Below are 24,534 nucleotides of genomic sequence, written 5' to 3'. Positions count from 1 at the left end.
TTACCTGTTTATGTTTTCTAGAAATTGCTATTTCTTTCCTTAGTCTCAAGGCTTTAGACAGAAGGTACTGATCCAAACAGTACCTTTTTTTTCAGCGTCTACTCATCTCTTAGTATTATATAATCTTCTAGAAAAAATATATATAATTATATTATTATGGAGTGTCTGTAAAATTTTGTAAAATCTGTAATATAACCCTTTTGTGACCTAGTACTTCAAAATTTATTGTTAGTTATTTCTAAATTCACTTCAATGCTAACTACTTTCTTTTTTAATTTTAGCCCTATCATTTATACTAGCTCTTACTCAGTAATTGTTAGTATCCATCTCCCTCCTTCAACTAAAGGAATGTTAGTGTTGGTAAGGAAAAGATTCACAGTCACGTAGGTTCCTACATCTGTCATGTCACGTCAGCCCTGGATACCGTGGTTTTGTGGTTGCTATCCTATGTAGTTTAGGGAATTAGGTAACAATAATACTTAATATAACAACAATAATAGCTCACATCTATTGAGTGCTTCTTGTTTATCAAGCTCTGTTTTAAGTCACATATTATGTATTTTTTCAGGTGACCTGTACAACAATTTTATGGGATAGTTGCTGTTGTTGTGTCCATTTTACAGATAAGGAAACTGGGGCACAGAAAGGTTAAGTACCTTGCCCAGTGTTATACTACCAGTAAATGGTGGTGCAGGAATTTAAACCCAAGCACTCCAATTCCAGAGCTCACAGTCTTAACCTCTCTATACCCTTGAAAAAGGAGGGAGGGAAAGCAACATGTCACTCGATATTTTTGTATGAGAGATGTTCCAAAGTTGTATATTCAATGCTCACAGAAAAACCTAGGCAGATATTTTAACGTAGTCTCCCTTTCATCTTTGAAAGCTTTAGGTAGGTATGCCCTCTCCAGCCTGGAGATTTAACCATTCTTCACCCTAATGATGATAGGTGTTGGTTTGGTTTTTTTATGTCATTATAAAATACATATTAATACACCTGTTTATTTAGATGTAATATTAGTAACATCAGCAAAATACTATTGTATTACGTTAATTCTCACGGGGACAGGGCCATCTTCAAATGCTTTATCAAAGTAAAGAATTACTTTGTTTTGTGATAGGCAAAATAGACCTTTTCAGTCTTGAAACATATTGAAACACACATTTTTAATAATTTGGTTTGTTTCTCATGACATAAATGTTGGTAACATTCTGGCACCTAATGAGTTAAATAAAGTTGTTACATTGCAAATAATTCCTTTAATATCTTTAACTGGCAAGAGTTTTCTTTAATAAACTCATATCTGTAAAGTTGGTAAGACTTCGTGGCATATAGCACTTTGGAAGATGGCAGGGTATTTGAAGACAATGGGGATTAAAAAGTGGCTATGATGGCAAAGGCTAAGGCTGGAAATACCTTGCAATGGCTTCATTTCCAATTTCTGGTTACACTCTCAATAATTTCAAAGCCATTTTAGTCATATGTGTATGCCTGTGATAGCTTTCAGTTGATCTTGTAAGGAACATACGATTTGCTTTATTTGGGAGATTTCAAATACTCTGTTTTTCAAACTTTATACCTAGAGTTTTGCATAATTTAATCTCTGTCCCAATACCTGGAAAATAGGGATATTTAGTAATCCAAAGATCAGCATTCAAGAACTACAATATATAAATCAGTGGTTCTCAAACTTTTTAGTCTCAGAACTCCTTTTACTCTTTTTATTGAGGACCGCCAAGGAGCTTTTATCTATGTGGATTATATCTATTTCTGTTCATATTTACCAATATCAGTAAATTTGCCAATTGACTGAGAAACTTTTAAAATAGTAACTAATTTAATAGTAACAGTAGGAGACCATAATATGGTAACATAAATAATATATTTTAATGCAAATAACCATTTTCAGAAAAAGGTATAAATAGCGGCATTTTACATTTTTGCAAATTTTTAAAACACCTGATTTAATATAATATAGGCAGCTGGATTTTCATATCTGCTGCTGAATCAGTCTATTTAATACATTCTTTTGGTGAAGTGTATGAAGAAAATTCAGCTTTACACAGATATGTAACTAGAAGAGGCAGTATTTTAATAGCCTTTTCAGAAAATTGTGGAAATTCTTCTTTAATATTACACTAAAACTTAACTAGTAGTAGTTTCTTAAAGTTATTGAAGTGTGGAATCTGAAACCATAGCAGTTAACCTTTTATGTTCTGCTGCATTAAAATCCACTGATATATTTTATACTTTGAATGGATTTTTTAACCAAGCATAATTTTTTAACCTCATGTATTGGTCATTTGGAACACATTAGTTCACTGAGTTACGTGGATCTTCCAAGTGTTGGCACATTTTATTATACAATATCAAAAATTCACATTCATTAACGTCACCACTTATCTCATCGGAAAAGTCTGTAAGTATTGGGAACGTGTCAGGCTTATGGTGACAGATGAAGTAAAAATAAATTTAAATTTTTATATTTTTTAGTTTGAAAGCTTAGCTTTTATCACTGGCACCCACAGGATTTCTCCACCTTGACACTATTGTTGCTTTTGGCCAGAGAATTCCTTGTTGTGAGGGCTGCCTTACACATTATAGGACGTTTAGCAGCATCTCTGACCTCTACCTAGTAGCATCTCCCCTACATCCTGCAGGTGTGAGAATGAAGAAGGTCTCCAAACATTGCCAGATGTCACCTGGAGGTCAAAACAGCGCCAGTTGAGAACCGCTGGGCTACTAAGACTGTCAGTTGTTTTCTTTCAAGTGGCAGACCCACTGTGTTCATTTTGAGAAAACATTAACCAAATACCCAAGTTTGAATAGTTTGTCTCTCAGGCCTTCTTTCAGCATAGGCCTTCTTACAGCTTCCAAATAACTACATCTATAATTCTCATCACTCACGTTTTCTAAATATGTAAATATTTATCTTATGAATATTTCAGTTTTGTACTATCCTATAGGTTATTAATCATTTTTATTAATTATTGTTTTATTAGCAGAACACCAAGGGGGTTATACTTATGGAAAGAGTGTGTAGTTACATGCTGTAAATAACAATCTAAAGGAGAATCAGTTTTTGCTTAAGAAGTACTCATTGATCTCAGAGATCACAATTCCTACCCCAATTTGCTTTTCATATTTCTTACTCTAAATTAACTAGACTTATTGACAGCTGTAGGAATTATAATGAATTCAGAATATTATACCTAAAAATATGTATTAGTTTATAAAAGATATTAATGAGGTTAGAAGAATTCCATACTTAGCTACTACCTGATCCTACTACTGGCTTACAAAATACTGCTTCCGTAGTCCTTACCAATTCATAATCCCCTGACTATGGTTTGCTTATTGAACATGGATTTTACACAAAAGCATTTGAGAACTTATTACTGTTTGCTTAGAAAGTGTTTTATATGTACAATGCACCACAGGAGGGCTTCCCTGGAGGCGCAGTGGTTGAGAGTCCGCCTGCTGATGCAGGGGACACGGGTTCGTGCCCCGGTCCAGGAAGATCCCACATGCCGCAGAGCGGCTGGGCCCGTGGGCCATGGCCACTGAGCCTGCGCGTCCAGAGCCTGTGCTCCGCAGCGGGAGAGGCCACAACGGTGAGAGGCCCACATACTGAAAAAAAAAAAAAAAAAAAAAAAAACAGCACCACAGGAAAGCAATATAATATCTTTGCAGTTCATATTTAAAGGTTTGATAACTCTTTGTTGTAGACCAGTTTCTCTATCTCAGTAAAAGGTACAATCCAGAGTCAGCCTTGACCTGTCATCTTCCCAGGCTTCTGATCGAACTACTATATATGTGGTTCAAAAGAGAGAAAATGGAAAGAAAAGTCCGTTGTAATGAAGTTGAAGAAAGAGATGATGAGTTCAAATTGGACATTATTTTTAGTCATGTATAAGCAGATGGAAATATCCGCTAGAAATGTATTTGTGTCTCAAGAAATAAATCTGAACTTAATCATAGATTTGGGAGTCATCAGCATTAGGTGGGAGTTGAAACAAGGGATTGAATGAAATTGCACTTGGGAGACATACAGAGTATGAAGACAGGACCAAACCAAAAAGGAAGAAGAAGAAAAGGGGGTGCAAATATGTAGCTCTGGGGAATGACAACATTTAAGGAGTAGGCAAAGGGAGGGAAGCACACCAAGAAGACTGAGGTTGGAGAATCAGAAGACAAACCTGGCGAGTCCTTGAAATGCATGGAAAAATCATTTCAATCACCAAGAGGTTAGTGAATTGAGAATTTAAAACTTTCCCTTAGACTTGTCAATGGGGAGGTCAGAGAAGGTGTTTATGTGGAATCCAAAGGGTTGAGGAGTAACCGTGAGAAGTTAAGACAGAGGAAAGACTACTCTTGAGATAGAAGTTTGGCTTTGAAGGGAGCAAAAAACATGAGAAATGTTTTACTAAAGGCGACAGATACTTGGGCATATTAATATACCTGAAGAGAGCAAGGGGTTATGATGGAAAAACTGGAGAAAAATTGGTGAAGCAGGGTCTCAGAAGGGAGTGAGAAAGGGTATTTAAAGATAGGAGGAAATACTTTTTTACAGATAAGGGCAGTAGGGGCTGCAGATAAGCTTTTATCTAAGCAGGAATCAAGGGAGCTCACTCTCAGCTTCAGTTTTCTGTATAAAATATGAAGCAAGGTCATTTGTAGAAAAGGGTTTGAATGTAAATATAATTGCCATCACTATCAAGCATCAAATTTTGTTTATTTTAACCTACAATTCTAGGAATTTAAACTAATAATCTAAATAGTCTAAAGAATATTTTGATATTTCCTGCTTTTAAAAACATTTGTATGTAGTTCACAAAGAATTGCTCTTTCTAAGCATAGATGGTGTTTAAGTGAAATAGCTGATCATAACTTTTTGTTTCTTTGGTGTACTGAACTGAGTTTTGTTTTTGCTTTTTATTTTAAGAAGAAATTTTATAAGAGTAAAACATTTATTTATAGAAAATTCTATTTCTGAAATGTGGTCAGAATGTTCAGGAGAAAGTGAATAGAAGTTAGCAAATGAGTGGGAAAGTTCTGGTGGGCAGCATTTGATTGACAATCGTCTCCTGTGCTGTGAGTAGAGAAGCCCAAGGGCTGATGTCACTGTTGGAGTCAGTGGAGAAGTTCATCTTGATTAAGACGCCAGTGGATTGATTCATTGAGCTGTATGTGGTCAAGATGGTATTGAGTTTCGTTAACTTGATTTCACTCACTAGGAAATGCTTGGTTTACTTTATGCATCACATATTTATAAAGAAAAAGGAGGGACTTCCCTGGTGGCACAGTGGTTAAGAATCTGCCTGCCAATGCAGGGAACAGGGGTTTGAGCCCTGGTCCAGGAAGGATGCTGCGGAGCAGCTAAGCCTGTGCACCACAACTACTGAGCCTGCGCTCTAGAGCCCGCGAGCCACAACTACTGAGCCCGTGTGCCACAACTTCTGAGCCCGTGTGCCACAACTACTGAAGCCCTTGCGCCTAGAGCCTGTGCTCTGCAACAAGAGAAGCCACCGCGATGAGAGAAGCCCGCCCACCGCAATGAAGAGTAGCCCCCGCTTGCTGCAACTAGAGAAGGCCCGCGTGCAGCAACGAAGACCCAATGCAGCCAAAAATAATAATAAATAAATAAAATAAAAAATAAAGTATGAAAAAAATTTTTAAAAAGATAGAAAAAGGAGAATTTCTGTTTTACATTAAGATCTAGCACAATCATGTATGTTCGCCAATTTTTGATTATTTGTATTTGTTTTTTTTTTCTTTACATCTTCCTTGCTATGGCCTGTCTTTGGGCTGTTTCTTTTAAGTTGATAGGAGTGAAACACCTTTGCCAAATGATAAGAAGGAACTACAAAGGAGGCAAAACCCAAACTATTTTTCCACTTTTATATTATCTAATAAAATGTTTGGTAGGTGAATTAGGGTAGATGCTTCTGAAACAAAGAAATTAAAATGCTTAGGTAGATTTTTTTCTTTCATACATAAAAGCCTAAAGGTGAGGGGCCCAGGATTTTAGAGCAGCTTTGCTGCACACAGTCATTCAGGGAGCTGGGTTCCTGCCATATTGTTACTCTGCTACCCTTCAGGGGCTTGCCCTTATGTGCTCGGTTTAATTTGGGTCACCACGACATCTGTCTTCCAGCTCACGGGAAGGAGGGAAGTTAGAGGCCCACCAATTTCCTTTTAACCAAGTGACCCAGAACTTGCTCACATCACTTCTGCCCCCAGTCTCCTGGCAAGAACTTAGTCATATGGCCATACCTAACTGCAAGAGAGGCTAAACTCTATGACTGTGGAAGAAGGGAAGAACGGATTTTGGTGGTAACTCTTATACTGCCAGAGTAGGCTAGCAGATTTTAAACTACTGGCCAAAAATAAACTTGAAGATTATCTACAGATTTTGTTTGAAATACTAAAATACTTTTAGTATTTTAGAACACAGGAAGAAGGAGTTGGCTAACTAGAGAACTTGGGTCAAAATAGCCATCCTGCATGCTCATTCATTAACCAGTTTTAATTCCAATAGTGGATACTTAAATTTCCAAAATTTTCCGTATAGTGACTCTATGGGAACTTTTAATACTGCAGCCTCTTTCACTGTCCTATTTTCTTATTGGATTGGCCAAAAAATTCCTTCGGTTTTTAAGTAAAAATATTAGACACATTTTTCATTTTCACTGAGAACTTTATTGAACAACGTATTCACCATTTTGTTCCACTACCTTCTGCCATTTTTCAGGCAACTTCATAATTCCATCTTCCCAAAACTTTTTAAAGAACTGTTCTAGGTGCCTTTTACAGTCTTCCAGGGAATTGAAATTTTTTGCATTAAGAGAATTTTGTAAAGACCGGAATAAATGGGAATCCAAAGGTGCAATGTGTGGTGAATATGGTGGATGAATCAGAACTTCCCAGCCAAGCTGTGACAGTTTTTTGCCTGGTCATCAAAGAAACATGTGGCCTTGCGGTATTCTGATGGAAGATTATGTGTCTTCTGTTGACTAATTCCAGACGCTTTTCTTCGAGCGCTGCTTTCAGTTGGTCTAATTGGGAGCAGTACTTGTTGGAATTAATTGTTTGGTGTTCCGAAAGGAGCTCATAATAAAGGACTCCCTTCCATCCCACCATATACACATCACCTTCTTTGGATGAAGACCGGCCTTTGGTGAGGTGGATGGTGGTTCATTTCACTTGCCCCACGAACTCTTCCGTTCCATATTATTGTACAGTATTCACTTTTCATCTCCCACCACAATTTGTTTTAAAAACAGAACATTTTTGTTACGTTTAAGTACCGAATAGCATGAGGAAATATAGTCAAGAAGGTTTTTTTCGCTTAACTTATGGGGAACCCTCACATCGAAGCGATTCACATAACCAAGCTGGTGCAAATGATTTTCAGCGCTTGATTTGGATATTTTGAATATGTCGGCTATCTCCCACGTGGTATAACCTTGATTGTTCTCAATTAATGTCTCGATTTGATCACTATCAACTTCAACTGGTCTACCTGACCGTGGAGCACTGTCCAGCGAGAAATCTCCAGCATGAAACTTCGCAAACCACTTTGGACACATTCGATCAGTCACAGCACCTTCTCCATACACTGCACAAATCTTTTTTTTTTTTTGCGTTTCAGTTGCGTTTTTACCTTTCTTGAAATAATAAAGCATAATATGCCGAAAATGTTGCTTTTTTCTTCCATCTTCAATATTAAAATGACTACGCAAAAATTCACCAATTTTGATGTTTTTTAAAAATGCACGCTGATATGACAGCTGTCACAATACAGTTTAACAAAATTGTTTCGAATGACGTTAAAGACAGCTAAGCACTACTAGAGCCATCTTATGGAAAAAAACGAACAAACCTTTTGGCCAACCCAATACATTTAAGCAAAATCTTTTTAATGTCTTTGAATCTTACATGCACACATACACACACACAGTGGTGGTACAGTTTATGAGTTCACTCACAATCACCTTAGTAATTCATTTCTTTTTCATCTGATACTCTATTCAGATGAAGGTATAATGAAGCAGAGCACCTCTTCTGAACTTCAGAAGCACTGTACTGTGATTTAGGATTTGTTTGAAACTGATTAGGCGTGAAATCAGAAACCTTCTGATATATCACCACTGGGTTTATTGGAACCTGAGATACGGTAGAGATAGATACATAGGTTGTTTTCTTTTTATGAGCTGCGAGATGGCATAAATGATAGTAAAACCACTTTTTAGAAAGTGACTTAGACCAGCAAATCTAAATCAGACCATCTAGTAAATTTCAGACATACTGTAATGGCCATTGAAATGGGGTTGATTGTTAAGTGTAAACTGAGATGTTTTCACTTAAAAAAATAGATAGATTGATATGGATGTGTGTATGTGTGTGTGTGTGTGTGTGTGTGTGTGTATACATTGGGGGGTGGGGGAGAAATCCTAAGAGAATTTGAGAGAACTCTAAGGAACTGTCAAAATGCTTCATGAAAAAATTTTACTGCCCCTGTCTTCATCTCAACTAGAATTGTACCTTTAATGCTCATGCAAAATCTCCAAAGTGCAGTCTTTCCAGCCATTTACAAATATTGATTATGCAGACAGTTGGTATAACAATGTATTGTATGCTATGGAGGACACAATGATTGTGCAAACAGTTGGTATAGCAAGATATTGTATGCTGTGGAGGACACAAATGCATACTATACTGCACAATCCCTCCAATAAGTGTTTTCTATAGTTCAGGAGAGGACATAATACAATTTTTTTCCCAAAGTACATGGAGCAAGTTCTTTAAATAAAGATGTATATATAAATAACATACTTGGATCCTAAGAGCTGGCTATTACAAGGCAGTATTTAATTCATTTATATGAGTTAAAAAAAAATGAGTGACTTTAGGCCAGAGTAGTCATTGGAAAGATAGTCTTCATGTAAACTAGATTGGTGGAGGGAAGCACTTTCAGAGGAAGAAAATGTAGTCAGCAAAATATATGGATTTGCAGGTCCATATGACATGCTTGAGAAACTGTAAAACAGGTTAATCTGGTAAAGATGGAAGTTATACATGGAGATAAGGCTAGACTTGCACACTGAGGTCAGATTATGAAGGATTCTTTAAAGCCATGATAAAGAGTTTGTATTTCTCTTTTTAAAAAGATATTGGAAGCTATTGAAGTTCTCTGAGTAGAGGATGTTAGAAGTGACTACTTAGACTAACCTGGTAGTCTAAGAGCAGATTGAAGGAAGGGAGGGAAGGGAGCCCAATTAGGAAGTGATTGTAAGAATGGAGACATGACATGGTAAGATCCTGATGGAAGATTGGGAAAAAAAAAAAAAAAGATGCATTGGAAGGACATTACCTCAAGGATGTTAAGTGAGGGAGAGGAAAAATAAAGAAATGTGCTGAGATCTTGAGTCTGAATTACAAGGGGCAATGTCATCCTATTGCCAGAAATATTGAATATGAGGTAATACTGGAAATTCAAATCTAAAGGCATACTAGGTATCAGAATATAGGTAAGAGGTGATGGATCTGGGGGTACAAATTTGGAAGTCTTTTGCCTAGAAATTATAAATGAAGCCAAGGAAGTGTGAATAAGCTAAGGAAGGGAGTGGGTAAAGAGAAGACAGCTGAGTTTCCATACTTGGTAGAAGGACCAAAACATGCCTTAAAAGAAGATAGTGATAGTACATTCAGAAAGGTACAGAGAACCCACAAAAAGCCAAAAAGAGGAGTGTTCAAAGAAGTAGACAACACTGTGGATGTCAAGGAGAACAAGAACCAACAGAACATTGTATTTGACTATTAGGGAGGAGAGGTGGGGAGAGAAAGACAGACGTAGACACATCCCATTTATTGAGTGCCTACAGTGAACCACTGTTTGTGGTAGCTTCTTTTAGATCCATGATTTTATTTCTTCCTCAAAGTAAGATAATATCCTCCTTTTTCATATGAGGAAACTAACACAGAACTTAAGTTTTTCTGGGTTCAAGATTCAAACACAAGTCATAAATCTTTTTCCTATATCATGGTGAAGGTCATCTGTAAAAGAAATGGGCAAATCAATTGTGGGCTGCAGTTTGCTGTTGCCTCTTACATGTTGCCAGAATAAAGATAATTATTCCACTATACCTCTAGCCATAGTCAGATCTAAGGGTTGGGGGTCCTATTCTTACTGGATTTTTGGTTGAAATGGACCTTTGAATTTATCTAATTTTATCTATAAAATTTTATCTAATTTTATAGATTAGAAAGTGAGGTTTGGAGGCCATAAAGACTTACTCAAGATAGAGTCACACATGGCTCTAGAAACTCAGGAGTCTGGACTCTGGATGCGTTCTCTTTCTACTTTTACATACCCCCTCTTCTCAGAAATAACAGGTGGTATTTATAGATGTCTACTCCAACAGCCTGAGCTCTTAAGTTTGTTCTCTGGCATCTTAATATCATTTCAAATAGATAATGCCTACTGTAAAAATGCCTGTGACAGACAGTAAGTACTAAAGAAAGTGAAGTTGATTTAATTTTAGATCCATAACCTGTGAGTCTCTTGCCCTTTTAATTAATTTAGTCAGATGCATTTGGAGAGGAGGGCATGCAAGTCATAAGTATCCAGGGTCACTTTTGCTTTGTACAATGATTTTTTTGTTTGTTTTAATGAGAAAAAGGGAAAAGACTTAAGTGTAGTCCTACTTTATATTCTTTTCAAATAATTGTTTCACAAAGACTATCTTTAACCTTGTTTTTATTTAATTTACTTTGGTAAGGGGATAGAAAATATAAATACACAAATTCAACATAAACCAGTACTTAATTTCAAGGATAAGTTGTTATCTGGGGGATGTTCCATTCATATAGTAGAAGAATTCTTATAAACACTGGTATAAAACAACGATGTGAGAACAACCCATGTTTGACTTTGCTCAGTATCTCAAGTATGTTTTTGTAACCTATCACTTTAATTCACTACTCGTCCCATCCACTGCCATTTATTTAATAACTTACCACATTAAGATACTTGGTAGGTGAGACTCGGGTTTATGGCTCACATGTGCTGCTTTGTCTTTTTTCCAGACCTTTGATGAATGTGTAGCTGAGGGCGGCTCAGACTGTGCTCCGGAGAAGCTCTGGCTTCAAATCCCATTCTTCTGTGGCCACAGCTCGGAATGCTGGTAGGGAGATAAAGCTAGCTTCAATCAGTAATCTATCTATTATCTCTATAATCTGCATTTCACAAGGGTGAGTGTGTTAGTCAAGGACTAGGTGTAAGGAAGTTCGTGAAAGACCAGACCAAAAATAACATGTAATTAAGTAATACCTAGTTTTTAGTTACCTTTAAGTGCATTAAAAAGATTCTTCATGTAAAACATGCTTGCAATGATTTCTCAGATGCTGGTTTTTAATTTTTTTTGTTTTTGATGTTATGTGTCTTGCTATGTTCTAGCAGTGGTCTTAATTAGAGGTCAGGGGTCCTTTCATAAACCTCATTTTCTCCTAAGCTTATTGTTTGAGCCATCCATTTTAGATCAAGAAGAGGCTCAGTGGGTAAATTATTCACCTGGATTTACTGTTAAACTGATTTGACTTTGAGAGAAGCCAAGGTAAAATAAAGATATTTTATCTTTAATAGAGTTTATTTCCTCAGAATGTGCTGAGTTTTCAGTTTAAAAAAATAATGGTACGTATTTGTTCTAATCAATCATTTTAATAGGAAAAGTAGAAAAAAACAGGAACACATTCAAAGTTAGTAGCTTCCTTAAAACCATGAGCGATATAAGGAATGCCTTCTGTTCTTTCCATCATTATTTGAGATATAGTATTAGATTACTGAGAACCTTAAGACCCTACTCAATAGATTGTATCAACGCATAATACAATTGACCCTCTGAACAGCACAGGTTTGAACTTCGCGGGTCCACTGAAATGCAGATTTTTTTAAATAAAGATGTATTACAGTACTGCATGATCCGTGGTTGGCTGAATCCTCGGATGTGGAGCTGGGGATATGGCAGGCTGACTGTAAAGTTATATGCAGATTTTCAAGTGGGGAATGGGGGATCGGGTCTGGTTGGCACCCCTAAACGCTTGTGTTGTTCAAAGGTCAACTGTAATAATGTAAGAATTGGAAGCTTAGAAAGAATGTCTTCTCAATTTTTAATCATTTCCTTGCAACAGGGATCAGTAGATTACAACCCGGACACCAAATTTGGCCCATCACCTGTTTTTATAAATAGTTTTACTGGAAGACAACCACATCTATTTATTTACTTAGTGTCTGTAGCTGTTTTCACACTGCAAGAGCAGGGTTAAGTAACCAAGTGACCGAGACCATATGACCTGCAGACCCATCTCCGGCTTTACTCTCTGGCTCTTTAGAGGAAAGGTTGCCACCCCTACCTTAGAGCAATAGAGAGTATATCTCTCCATTGGGCATTACTGAGGAGATTTTAATCACACTTCTTTAGTATGCCTCCTCGATTCATAGAACTGGGAGGCACCTGAGAAATCAACTCGTTTGCTTCCCCAGCTTCCTACCACCCACACCAGCTTTTTAATGGCTGAGAAAACAAGCTCAGAAAGGTGAAGTCATCAGCTCAATATCACACTGCTTAAAGGCAGAACTTGGCATTAGGGTTAGGGAATGTCAGTGCTAAAAAGAACCCAAAGGCATAGTTTATTTAGGGCCAAACCTCTATTAACAGCCATTAGCTAAAAACGTGAAAAATAAAAAGATTCTTAGCAGAGCCATTTCTTATCCTATTTCTGTTTTTAAGAAATATCAGAAAAACCTAAACTCATAAATTAAATGAAAATAATCGCTACACAAAATTGATCAGACCTTCCTAGAGAGCTCTTAAAATGAACGAAGCTTAGAGTACAGTTGACCCTGGAACAAGGTGGGGGTTAATCCCGGTATAATTTATAGTTGGTTCTTTGTATCCACGGTTCCTTTGATCTGCAGATTCAACCAACCATGGTCCATATAGTGTTGTAGTATCTACTATTGAAAGATATTTGTGCAGGTCAAACCCATGTTGTTCAAGGGACAACTGTAGTTAACAAAAATTAAATGCACTCATACTAAATCAGATGGGAGGATATGTATACACATTTCTTAACTGTTCATATTAAGTGTCCTCTACTAAAATCTGAGTTAGCCCTGCGTAGTTGAGCAGAAACTGGGGGCAGAGGCAAAGGAAATTAGAAACAGGTGTGCCTCCCAAAGGACATTAATAAAAGGGCATTAAGGCTTTGGATGGACATGTGTTTATCTGTTTTTTCCATAATATACAGAGTCAAAGGCAGCAAAAGTATTTAGCAGATTTCACAATCAATTTTTTTATTCCTTTTTTTTGGTTTTAGGAATGTAGGAAGCAGGTGGGCTATGGATCAAGCCAAATATAACCTAGTTAATGAGTACTTTCTGGTGGGAGTTACTGAAGAGCTTGAAGATTTTATCATGTTATTGGAGGCAGCTTTGCCCCGGTTCTTCAGGGGTGCTACAGAGCTCTATCGTACAGGTATATAAGGATGGGTTTCTTTCTCAAGCTGTCCTTAACTTTGTTTGCCACTTGCAAAATATGTGTGATTTGAAGTTTGTTGAATAAAACTCCAGAAAGGCAAGTATATTGTCTGTTTCTATTCACCATTTTCAATACAAAACAGTACATGGCACACAGATGGTATTCATTAAATATTTGTTTAATGAATAAACATGCACGAGATTATAATTAAAAGGCATTGTAGGTATAGTGGAAAGATACAAACTACAGGGCCAGCCTTAGAAATGTGTGATATTCAGTAATGCCAGCCATACATTCCACCCTTTAGACATGTCTAGTGCTATTTAGGTAGGGGTAGGATGGAGAGACTGAGTCACATTGGTAATGATCCTGTGCTATGTCACAGTGCTCCTAAAGGAATGCTTCAGCAGCTGTGACAGTATTACATATCTGAAAGTGACCGTGCTGGTCCAATCTAATTCTGATTTTTTTTTTCTGTTCTTTGGTAAGATACAATCAGAGGAACTCTTCCTGGAGTATGCATGTGCCCTAGCTTTTAACACATAGGTATAGAGAATAGTTTATGAGAAATCAGCACTAAGTTTGAAAATAGGTATTTTATCATGTCTTTAAAACCAAACTAGTCAGAGCACCAAGCATTTGAGAATACAGCATGTAAGGTGACAGCCTACACTGTACCAAGTGGCCATTCTTACTTTTTTTAAAAATAAATTTATTTATTTTTGGCTGCATTGGGTGTTCGTTGCTGTGCATGGGCTTTCTCTAGTTGCGGAGAGCGGTGGCTGCTCTTCGTTGCGGTGCGCGGGCTTCAGTAATTGTGGAGCATGGGCTTAGTTGCTCTGCAACATGTGGGATCTTCCCAGACCAGGGCTCAAACCCGTGTCCCCTCCATTGGCAGGCGGATTCCCAACCGCTGCGCCACCAGGGAAGTCCACGATTCTTACTTTTATTATTTGACATCTCATTAAGTCTTTAACAAGGGTAAGGATTTGCATTACAAAGGAATAAATCACAGTTCTAGTATGATTAGGGCACTGTTTTTGCCTGAATGATATTAAGACAAAACAATTATGCTCTTCCATGTGTCATATTAACTTAAACCGTCTCTTCAAATAAACAGGCATTGATCTTTTGTGTGTTCTCAGAATTTATTTACCTTTTCTCTTTTTCCTTTGTAAGTAGGAAAGAAATCTCACCTTAGGAAAACCACAGAGAAGAAACTCCCTACTAAACAAACCATTGCAAAACTACAGCAATCTGACATTTGGAAAATGGAGAATGAGTTCTATGAGTTTGCACTAGAGCAGTTCCAATTCATCAGAGCCCATGCTGTACGAGAAAAAGATGGAGACCTCTACATCCTTGCACAGAACTTTTTCTATGAAAAGATTTACCCTAAATCGAACTGAGTACAAAGTGTGGCAGTTAGATTCTTGAACTACAACTTTGACCCTGTCTTCACCTTAGTTCTCAGCTCCACAACTTGGATTGCTGATGGGTGTGTAAGATAATTTGTATTGAACTGAGTTAGGATACAGACAGTGACGTCAAGGAAGTAGATTCTGGCTGACATGTCAGTTGTCTAGGAAGTTTAAGTTTCAGCCTTTTTTTTTTTTTTTCTGGTTAAATTTTGGTGGGAGTTATAACCTCCTGCCTGAACAAAACCTACACACCACCTAAAATAAACACATAGCAGGTCTAATTGAAGGCTAAATAATGAAATACAATTTCAGAAAAAGTTCTGATACTCTGTTTTTGATAAAGCATTTTTTTTCAACTAACCATGAATGAAGATGAATCCATTTGCTACTTCCACCTTCACCTGGAGGTTTGGGTTATACACCTCTACTGGATAGTGTTATTAACTGTTTGGCGGTGTGTACTTTGTTTCTGTGAATCACGTCCCATGAAATTTACTGAAATGTTTGATCACGTTTGCTAAGACTGTATCTGCTGTAGTTGGAACTGCCCATATTTATGTAGGTCATTTTAATTTTCTTAAAAAAATGATGATTAGTGTTAAAAATCAATTTAAACCATTATTAATACTGTAAAAAGAATCAAAGCAGTATTTCTCATTCCTGTCTCCCCAGTATCTAAGATTGGGGAAACACTTCAAAGAATGTTGACATTGCCTGAAGTTTTGGTTAAGGCTTCCACACATTAATATCAAAAAAGTAAGTTTAGTATTTGTTTCTCCATGGGTTATTTGTAAAGGTGTAAACTGAGGTATTGGTGAGTCCATATTATAACTCCATTTAGTGAGCTGTGGTATGGGTAGGATTTTCCTACTTCTTCTGTACTTTTACTTGTAGACTATTTTTACTAAGGTGCTTTATAATGTGTTTTAAAGCATTGCATTTACGAAAAAAATTGGAAAATGCTGTAAATATTGCATATTTTATGTATTTGGACCAAAAGATTATAAGTAATTAGACAAAAAGTGGTTTTGCACCAATTTTATTATGTCAAGTAAAACCATCAGACCTACTGTTCTTGTATTTTTCATTTAACTTTACTGTTAAGACATCACTGCAGTGAACTTCAATAACCTTTCAATTTTGATACACAGTACATTATTCATAATTGGGGGCAGTAGTTATAGTGGAAAGAGTACTGGATGAGGAGTCAGAAAACTTGATTTCTTGTCCTGGCTCTGCCACTTACCAGCTGTGTGATCTTGGGCAAGTCACTTAATCGCTCTCTGCCTCAGTTTCCTCATCCTGCAGTGAGGATGATAATACCTGTCCTACCTACCTCACAGGGGTGTTGTGAGGATTAAATGAGATGGCATGTGAAAGCACTTTGAAACTGTAAGGCGCTATATAAACGTAAGGTATTATGGAAACATCTTTAACATATAGTTTCATACCATTCATTTTTTAACAAAGAAGGAGAAGAGTCCACCTATAAGCTGGTTGAAAAAACAGTTAATCTCTTGATATAAATTTGTGTCTAATAAATCTCTTCTCAGTGTTTTATCTTCCCTGTTTCAACAACTATTGAAATATTGAAACACCTGTGAACTCTTACAGTTTCCTGAGCAGCTGCTTGAGTTCAGGAGGTTCCCTGTTTGAAAAAAGATTTCATTAGCTGACTCAGGGCAAGGGGAAAATTTGCTCTTCAAATTTGGAAGATTTTTCTGTTTTTATTTTACATTACCGTTCAGAAAGGGTAGCTATTTTATACCTCTGGTTTTTAAGGTATACTTTGCAGAGTTTGAGCTCCCTGTGCATTCTTTACCTTCTTCCACTTCTTAGAGGAGCAGAGATAAAGAATTTTAGAAACATTTTCTAAAAGGGTAATCTTTAATATGTTTAGTTTAAATAAATATCCCCGAACAAGGCCTCACCAAACTATGTAAGCATTTTAGTCAGGTGACTTTAAAGGTTATTAATTGCATAGAAGGAGGAGGGAGCGCTACTTATCAAAAGACATTTATAGACAAATTTAAAGAAAAGCTGAAGGAAGTTGACAGAAAGAGTCATTGTAGCACCCTTTCCCCCCAATAATAGGACAATATTAAGGGAATATCAACAGGCATACTTTTCTTACTTGGCTTTCTTTTTGGTGTATTTAATACCTTTTATAGGTATTTGTTGAGAATATATACAGATGATTTCCTTGCCCAAAGTAAAGCACCACCTCAGGATGGGGCATCTGACGTTTGTCTGCTAAGGAACCCTAGTATGCAGGTTATTCTTGGAGTCCAGCTAAAATCCCCTTGAGGTGCATCAGCTCTTTTAGGTAACTAGAGTAGCACATAGTGCACTAGATCTGGGGTCAGTGAACTTTTCCTATAAAGGTTCAGAGAGTAAATACTATTTTAGGCTTTGCACACCATTGGTCTCCATCACAACTACTCAACTCTGCCATACTAGTACAAAAGCAGTCATAGACAACACATAAATGAATGAGCATGGCTGTGTCCCAATAAAACTTTATTACTGAAACAGGTGACATGCCAGATATGGACCATGAGTTGTACTTTACAAACCCCTGTAACAGATTATTATTTATGGAGAAATCACTTTTGAATCTGTACTCTAGTGGCCTAAAAGAGTTTATATACTTCCAAAAACTAACTTCTATCCAAAGAACAGCTTTCTGATTCAGGCAGTCTCTCCCACGGTTTCATAAACTTTTACGACTTCGATTGTTTCCAGGTGGGCGTGTTTTCTTTCCCGGTTTAACAGTTCAGAATAGGGGCATTTATGCTATCATCTTTTAGGGTGGGTTAAAAGTATCCTTCCTGGAGACTGAGGAAGGGTTAGATTTAATTCCATGTGGTCCAGTACAGTCCTAGGAATCTGACAAGTGCAGAGTCCTTATAATACCTAACTTTATAATCGAATAAATAGAACCACTGAGACAATAATGTATTTTTTTAAAGTGGCAAATGTGGTTTTCTTTTTTCAGCCTTTGTGCTTTTTCAGTATTTTGAACATAGGGAAAATTTTTTTTTTTATAATACAAAAGCAAATTAACCACTTTGAATTTTAAAAGATAATGTTATATGTGTATGTGTACATATATATATCTATATATGTTTATTTCCTAAAAGAGGAAAAAGTACCTTTTTGTTCAACTTGTATCAACTCCTATTTTCTAATTGCTGTGAAATGGCAACTGTTGATAAATTACTGTGACTGTTTTAAAATGTAATGGGGAGGATATATTTTGATTTTACCCAACTTTAATCTGTAAAGTATCACTTAAATATATCTGATAGCAACACTTAAAATATTGCATGGGGATTACTTTTCTATCATCCATACGCATTTGTGCAACTTTGAACATATTGGGTGATTCTGAATTCCTGATGATTGGATTTAAATTACTGAAAATCAGAGAAAAACTTACTGACTTCTAAACTTTGCATTTTATTTTTTATTCTTAAAATTCAATTAATGCCTATAATTTGAAGTCCACTGTTGCTCTTTCTCAATATTATGTCCTATCAGAGATTCCTAAAATTGTTTGTGCCATCAGTGATTTACAAACAGTATTTTGATATTGCAGATGATTTGCTCATTGTATTTGCATAGTTAGAAAGAAGATAGTTTGTAGACAATGATTCTCTTTTTCTAATAAAATGAAATAAAAATTCTAAAAGCTCTAAAGAATTTAACTAAAGGCTGGTTCCCAAATGCATAGCTGGTATTTTAATTTACATTCAAATTCTACATAGAGAACATCTGTGTAAACCATCTCTGGGTTTTCCCATTGATCATTCTCAAACACACCTACGGTCCTAGAATCCTTTATTATGAGAAGCACCCGGTATTGTAACCTTTTATGAAGTTTGTCTTTAAGAGGCCCAGGTGCTTCTACTTCATGAGTTGACAATTTGACTCTTCATAAATTAGTGCTATTTGCTTTGAGAGGAAGCAAGGCAATTGCTGTTAAATTTTTGCATCCCTTTATGCTATGCAAAGCTGCTGGATGATGCCAACTAAACTGCTCAGGCAGCCTTTTGAGGGAAAAAGCAACCCTGTTTCAGATGCACTGCCAATTCAGCTCCTCTGGAGTGGAGCTCGCTTTCTGATTTCCTGGAGTGGGAATTTTAAAGAATGAAACGGGCGATCAGTTAGATTTATTCTACAGTTTAAGTTCATGCAGCTTTGTGACCTTTCCAGTACTATTTATAAAAGGACCCTGATGGTGATGATCTCTTTAAAATGCATCACTGGTAAGCCTATGGTTTAGACACACTGGTGCTGTCTTATTTTTCAGACAGCTTCTTTAGCTTTCTATTGAGAGTCAGGTGTATGAGCATCTCTAAAGCAGTGTCAAATGGAATTTTGACAAACATGGATTGTATATTTTGACTTTTATTTTATAAGTACACAGACAGCTGAAGAGTGCCTTTTTTCCTCACAATCCATGTTGGAAGATGCTCACTCCTTTCTGTGTCTCTGCTTTCTCTTCTCTCCCCTTCCCCTGTTCAGTTGATTCATTTATGCAATACTGTTTCCAACTTGAAACCATTTTGTCACATCTGTTGGAGAGATAATCACTCCTTTTCCTTAACATTCTGCCAGCTTTCTGTTGTTGAAGTGTTTCAATTGATTACCTGATGCAAAAGCTATAAAATAAACACTCAGTGGGAAGGGCAAAAATGGTTTGGTGTCCTGTTTTAATATTTTCTTCCGCAGCCTTGACGCTGAAGGATGTTTTCCAAGTGGACTCAGTGTTCAGCGTCATCAACTTAACCCTCAGATATCACTGCCACCAGAAAGGTACGCATCATCACTGGCCTGTCGTGGTTTTCTGGCATATTTGTGACTTGCAGACTGACAGGCCTTTGCTGCTTTTTGCTTTGTACTTCACCATTGGCAGTGAAATTTCAGATAGAAGATTTACAAGGTATACTTAGGATATACTCTTAATTAGAATTAAAAAGGAAATGAGGAAAGGGCTATCAACTTAGAATAAAAAGGAAATTGGAAAGAAAAAAGTTAATCTGATTAACATTTATTGCACAGTTTAGACACGTCCATAATATTTCTTTGAGAATACACATTTCTGATAATTATGCTTTTCACCCTTAAAGGAGAAACTCTCAATTAACATAGATTTCCAGTTCTCAGCCACTGACTCATTGTTCTAAGCAAGCATCGTATGATATTGGGTTGAATAAAATACCAGTTCAGTGGTACAGTGTCTAAACAGGGAATTTGGTCTGTACCCACAGAGGCAGAACAGAGAGCACGGATTTGAGAGTCAAATGGACCTGCATTTAGCAGTGTGACTTCAGTCAGTGGAGAGAACAGTATCCTTGTAAAGGTTGGACAAGGTAGATGCAAAGTGCTGGCCCAGGGTAGACTAATAACTGGTAGCTTTTATAGGCTGGGTTAGACTATTGTCAGGAAGGTGACCTGCCCTTCTGACCCTGCTGAATACTGGTTGTCACTTTAGAGAAGATGTTTTCATAAATATTTTTGAATACCACTGAATTTTACTTTTTTTTGGCGGTACGCGGGCCTCTCACTGTTGTGGCTCACCCGTTGCGGAGCATAGGCTCCGAACACGCAGGCTCAGCGGCCACGGCTCACGGGCCCAGCCGCTCGCAGCATGTGGGATCTTCCCAGATCGGGGCACGAACCTGTGTCCCCTGCATCGGCAGGCGGACTCTCAACCACTGCGCCACCAGGGAAGCCCTGGATTTCTTGATAATATATTTAGTTCGTAAGACCTGTGAGGGGGAAGCAAAAGGAAAAATGTCCAAAGATTTTTTTTTTTTCCTTTCACCTGTTTCATTCTATGAGAGAGAATACTAAGTCCCTTGAATAGATTATTTTTTGGTCTGAAAACAAGGACAATGGGAATTCATGAAAAGATCATCCCTAAGAGTTGGCTAGTTGTTACTCCTTTCTTCCCACCTTTTGGTCCTATGTTTATTCAAAACCAGATGACCAGCTTGGTGAGATCACCATATCCATTTTTGTAAACCTTTGTTATCTTTGCGTTTTACCTTGAAAACAGGTCTCAGACTTTATTTGATTTCCCGTATTTCCATAAGAGCCAGTACTTGCCTCCTTTTCCCCCAGTCCTTCGCCATATACATATCGCTTCTGGAGATTCTCGTAACTGGACAACTGAAAGTCACTTGAAAGATGCAATCACAAGGTATAGAGAGTTCTATGACTGGCTGTGAGAAACAGGCAGTTTGTATGGTGGTTAGAATATGGGCTCTGGAGCACCACCAGTTACTAGCTATTTGAACTTGAGCAAATTAACCCTCCCCACGTCTGAACTGTCTCATCTGCAAAATGGGAATAACACATATCAACAGTTAGTTTGAGGACTGAGATAATATATATGTAAATGTAGTACTTACTTGGTTCCTGTTATATAGTAAGTGTTAAAGAAGTGCTAACATTTAAATAAGAAAGCAAAAGATGAGGAACCACCTATTTGGACCTACTGTGTTGCAGTGTGTATCCACTCAGTCACTCATTAACATATGCTAGGCGTGAGGAATAGGAAAGATGAACAAAAGAGGCATGGCCTTTGTTGAGAAGAGAGGGTGTAAAGAAGAAATACAAAGCATCCTGCAAAAATCTCATTCTTACTGATAAACCACCTCTTTTTGTGGTTGAGGATACATGACCTGCACCAGCCCCCAGTGCCCTGGACCTTGTAAAACACTTAAGAGCTTCATCTCTTAGTTATAACCTTGAAATAGCAGAAGAACCAACCTCACTCGGGTAATCAAGTTCTAGACACCTAGTACCTATTACTTTGCTCTAAAATGTAGATTTCCATCTTCATCTCTACGACAGGCTTCATTTCATGACAAATGAATCTGTCCTCACACTTCTCTAGACGCCTAATTGGGTTCGTAGGTTAAAATGATAAGGTTTTACTGTGAGAGACATTGTTGATCTTCAGACATAATTTTTAATTCTATTACATTTTAATGAGAAAGACAAATAAAACAATGCTTCATTTGTGGTCCCAATCTAACAAATGGGTTGTATTCTCAGAATCCATTATAAGCTGGTTGTTTGAAATCCATGTGGAACCAACATACATGTGGGCCAGCCTAACCCACAAAAGTTAGTTTAATCTAAACATTCAAGCATTTATCCCTTCCTTAGAGCAGAGGAACCTGAGGGCTGTGTCCTTTGGGGAGCTTACTGTGTTTTTCTGCCGTTTTCCCCAAGGAGATTTTTCAGTCTTGAGTGCTAAAGATAAGTAGTTCATATTTTAACCTGTATGGGTTGTAAGCAGAGGATGAGGTAGTCACTTTTGAGTTTTGTTTTTTTATATATATATAAATTTATTTACTTTCCTTATTTATTTTTGGCTGTGTTGGGTCTTTGTTGCTGTGTGCGGGCTTTCTCTAGTTGCAGCGACCGGGGGCTACTCTTTGTTGCGGTGCACGGGCTTCTCACTGCGGTGGCTTCTCTTGTTGCGGAGCACTGGCTCTAGGTGTGCGGGCTTTGGTAGTTGTGGTGCACAGGCTCAGTAGTTGTGGCTTGCAAGCTCTAGAGCACAGGCTCAGCAGTTCTGGAGCACGGCTTAGTTGCTCCGCGGCATGTAGGATCTTCCCGGACCAGGGTTCGGACCCGTATCGCCTGCATTGGCAGGCGGATTCCTAACCACTGTGCCACCAGCGAAGCCCAACTACTGAGTTTTGAAAGATCGTTGCAGCAGTGTAGAGAACGTACTCTCGGGCTGAAAGCTGGGGCATGAGAACCTCTAAGGAGTTTACTGCAGTTGTCAAGGAAGTGGTGATAAGGCTGGGGAGAAGCAGATGCATCTCAGTGCCAGAAACCCCAACATTTGGTGACAGATGGGATGTGATCAGTAAATGGAGAATGGGGGCAATATTTGGGTTTGCAAAACAGCATCTATACAGATGCTCAACATCCTTTGCCTTTGCCCCAATTATGCAATGGTGATTGTTTTCCAGGTGAAAGTTTATAAAACAGACCAGTGTCTGCCCAGAGAACCTTGCACCACAAAGACAGGATTCACTGTCTCACTGTTAAATGCTTCATTCCCATGCCTCTTTTTGCTCATTCAGATCTTGTGACCTGGGTTAGGGTTTGGCAAAGAATTTCCCTAAAAGCACCCGTGCTGCCCTGTGGTTTGATGTCAAAGGCATCTAGTGAAACACACCAATCTACTTTAGCCTCTCCCTTATCTGTGTGACTTCCCTAAAACTGAAGCTTCAAAATGAATGTCATGCCTGGAAATGTTTCACATCATTATCACTGAGAGAGTTTATAGGGAAATATTGAAAACCTGGTTGGATTGATTTTCATTTTAGGGTTTCAGTCAAAGGTTTGGGCAACTAGATTACTAGAGCTGTCAGCCTAACAGTGATGCTGGAAAAGAAACAGGATGAGCTCTAAGTACAGTAAGACTGACTCTGTCCAGATTTTTTGCTAAGTACTACCCCTCCTCCCTGCCAATAAACAGGAAACATAATGACACATAGTTTGAACTATAAGAATGTTAAGAAATTCCTCTCCCTGAGCAGTCCACTGAGAGGCTGGAGTCAGGCAGATCCAAGACTGATTATCCTGGGATTCTAGAACCACAGTTCAGTTCTTTCCCTTTCTCCCTCTCCCTCTCCTTCTTTCTTCCTTTTTTCCAATTTAAATCATTCAGTCTCTTAGTAGAAACTTGACATCAAAGAATTTCTTGACACCTAAACACTCAATTTGTGATTTTTGAAAAGATTGTACCTTCTTCAGTAGCAAATTAAAGCAAAAAGTAGCAAATGAAAGCTTTAACCTGTATCTAATTGAGTGTTCGAATCTGGCCTAGGTAGACCTCCAGTACCCAAGTGATCTGGCATCCGACCTTTGGTTTTACTTTGCAAATATGAACCAATTTGGCCTACATCAGGGTATTTCACATAGCATCCCTAGAGATTTATTTATAGTGTTTGTGGCAATAACATTCAATTTGTATCTGTTTTACTGACTCTGGGTGTTCCCTTAATAACACAGCCAGACTGAGATATAAAAAAACAATGCAGCGTGTTTTCAGAGTCTTACGTGTTAGAAACCGATATTTTTTAAGCATCTCTCGAAACTGACTGGCTGAAGTGTACCTTGTCTGGGTAACAGAGCTCACCAGTAATTCCATTTGAAGTGAGCAGAGCCTTTCTGAAAATGGCTGAGGGGAAATAAGTAACATTTTATTCAACCAAGAGTAACCAGAGACTTTTTCTTTTTTTCCTTTAGAAGTAATTTAAATTCTCCAGAGGACTGGTAATTAGGTCTCTCGGCAGAGCACGGTTATCTGATCAGACCGTCATGCCCGTAAAACAGTGAAAACGCAAGATGTTGATTCTTTCATATGTGTTTTTAAAGGAGGCGGTGGACTTTTAAACTCCCTTCTTGCTTTCTCACTCGTGCTCTGTTTCTGTCTCTCATACGGGGGCTTCTCAAATAAAACTTTAGACAAGAACAGTGTTTAAAAAGTGGGCCAGTTATATTTTTGCTTCTCTATTTCTACCATGCTGATG

General features: G+C 37.7%; 1 protein-coding gene across 4 annotated transcripts in view; it reads left to right on the top strand.

Moving 5' to 3' along the window:
* HS2ST1 (heparan sulfate 2-O-sulfotransferase 1) overlaps positions 1–19,663 on the top strand; it is a 187,456-nt gene extending 167,793 nt beyond the window's left edge. For 3 of the 4 annotated variants that reach the window (XM_033863834.2, XM_073787749.1, XM_033863839.2), the window contains 3 exons: positions 11,092–11,189; positions 13,381–13,538; positions 14,721–19,663. In XM_033863834.2, the coding sequence (XP_033719725.1) occupies positions 11,092–11,189; positions 13,381–13,538; positions 14,721–14,950 (486 nt within the window). In that variant the 3' untranslated portion in view covers positions 14,951–19,663. The remainder of the gene's footprint in view (positions 1–11,091; positions 11,190–13,380; positions 13,539–14,720) is intronic. The other variant, XM_033863838.2, reaches the window with a different exon arrangement.
* Positions 19,664–24,534: the final 4,871 nt, after the last annotated feature.

The sequence above is a fragment of the Tursiops truncatus genome, chromosome 1, assembly GCF_011762595.2.
Source record: "Tursiops truncatus isolate mTurTru1 chromosome 1, mTurTru1.mat.Y, whole genome shotgun sequence".
In the NCBI taxonomy this organism is placed as follows: Eukaryota; Metazoa; Chordata; class Mammalia; order Artiodactyla; family Delphinidae; genus Tursiops; species Tursiops truncatus.
The sequence above is the reverse complement of the archived record's forward strand: the minus strand, read 5'-3'. Positions and strand labels throughout refer to the sequence as shown.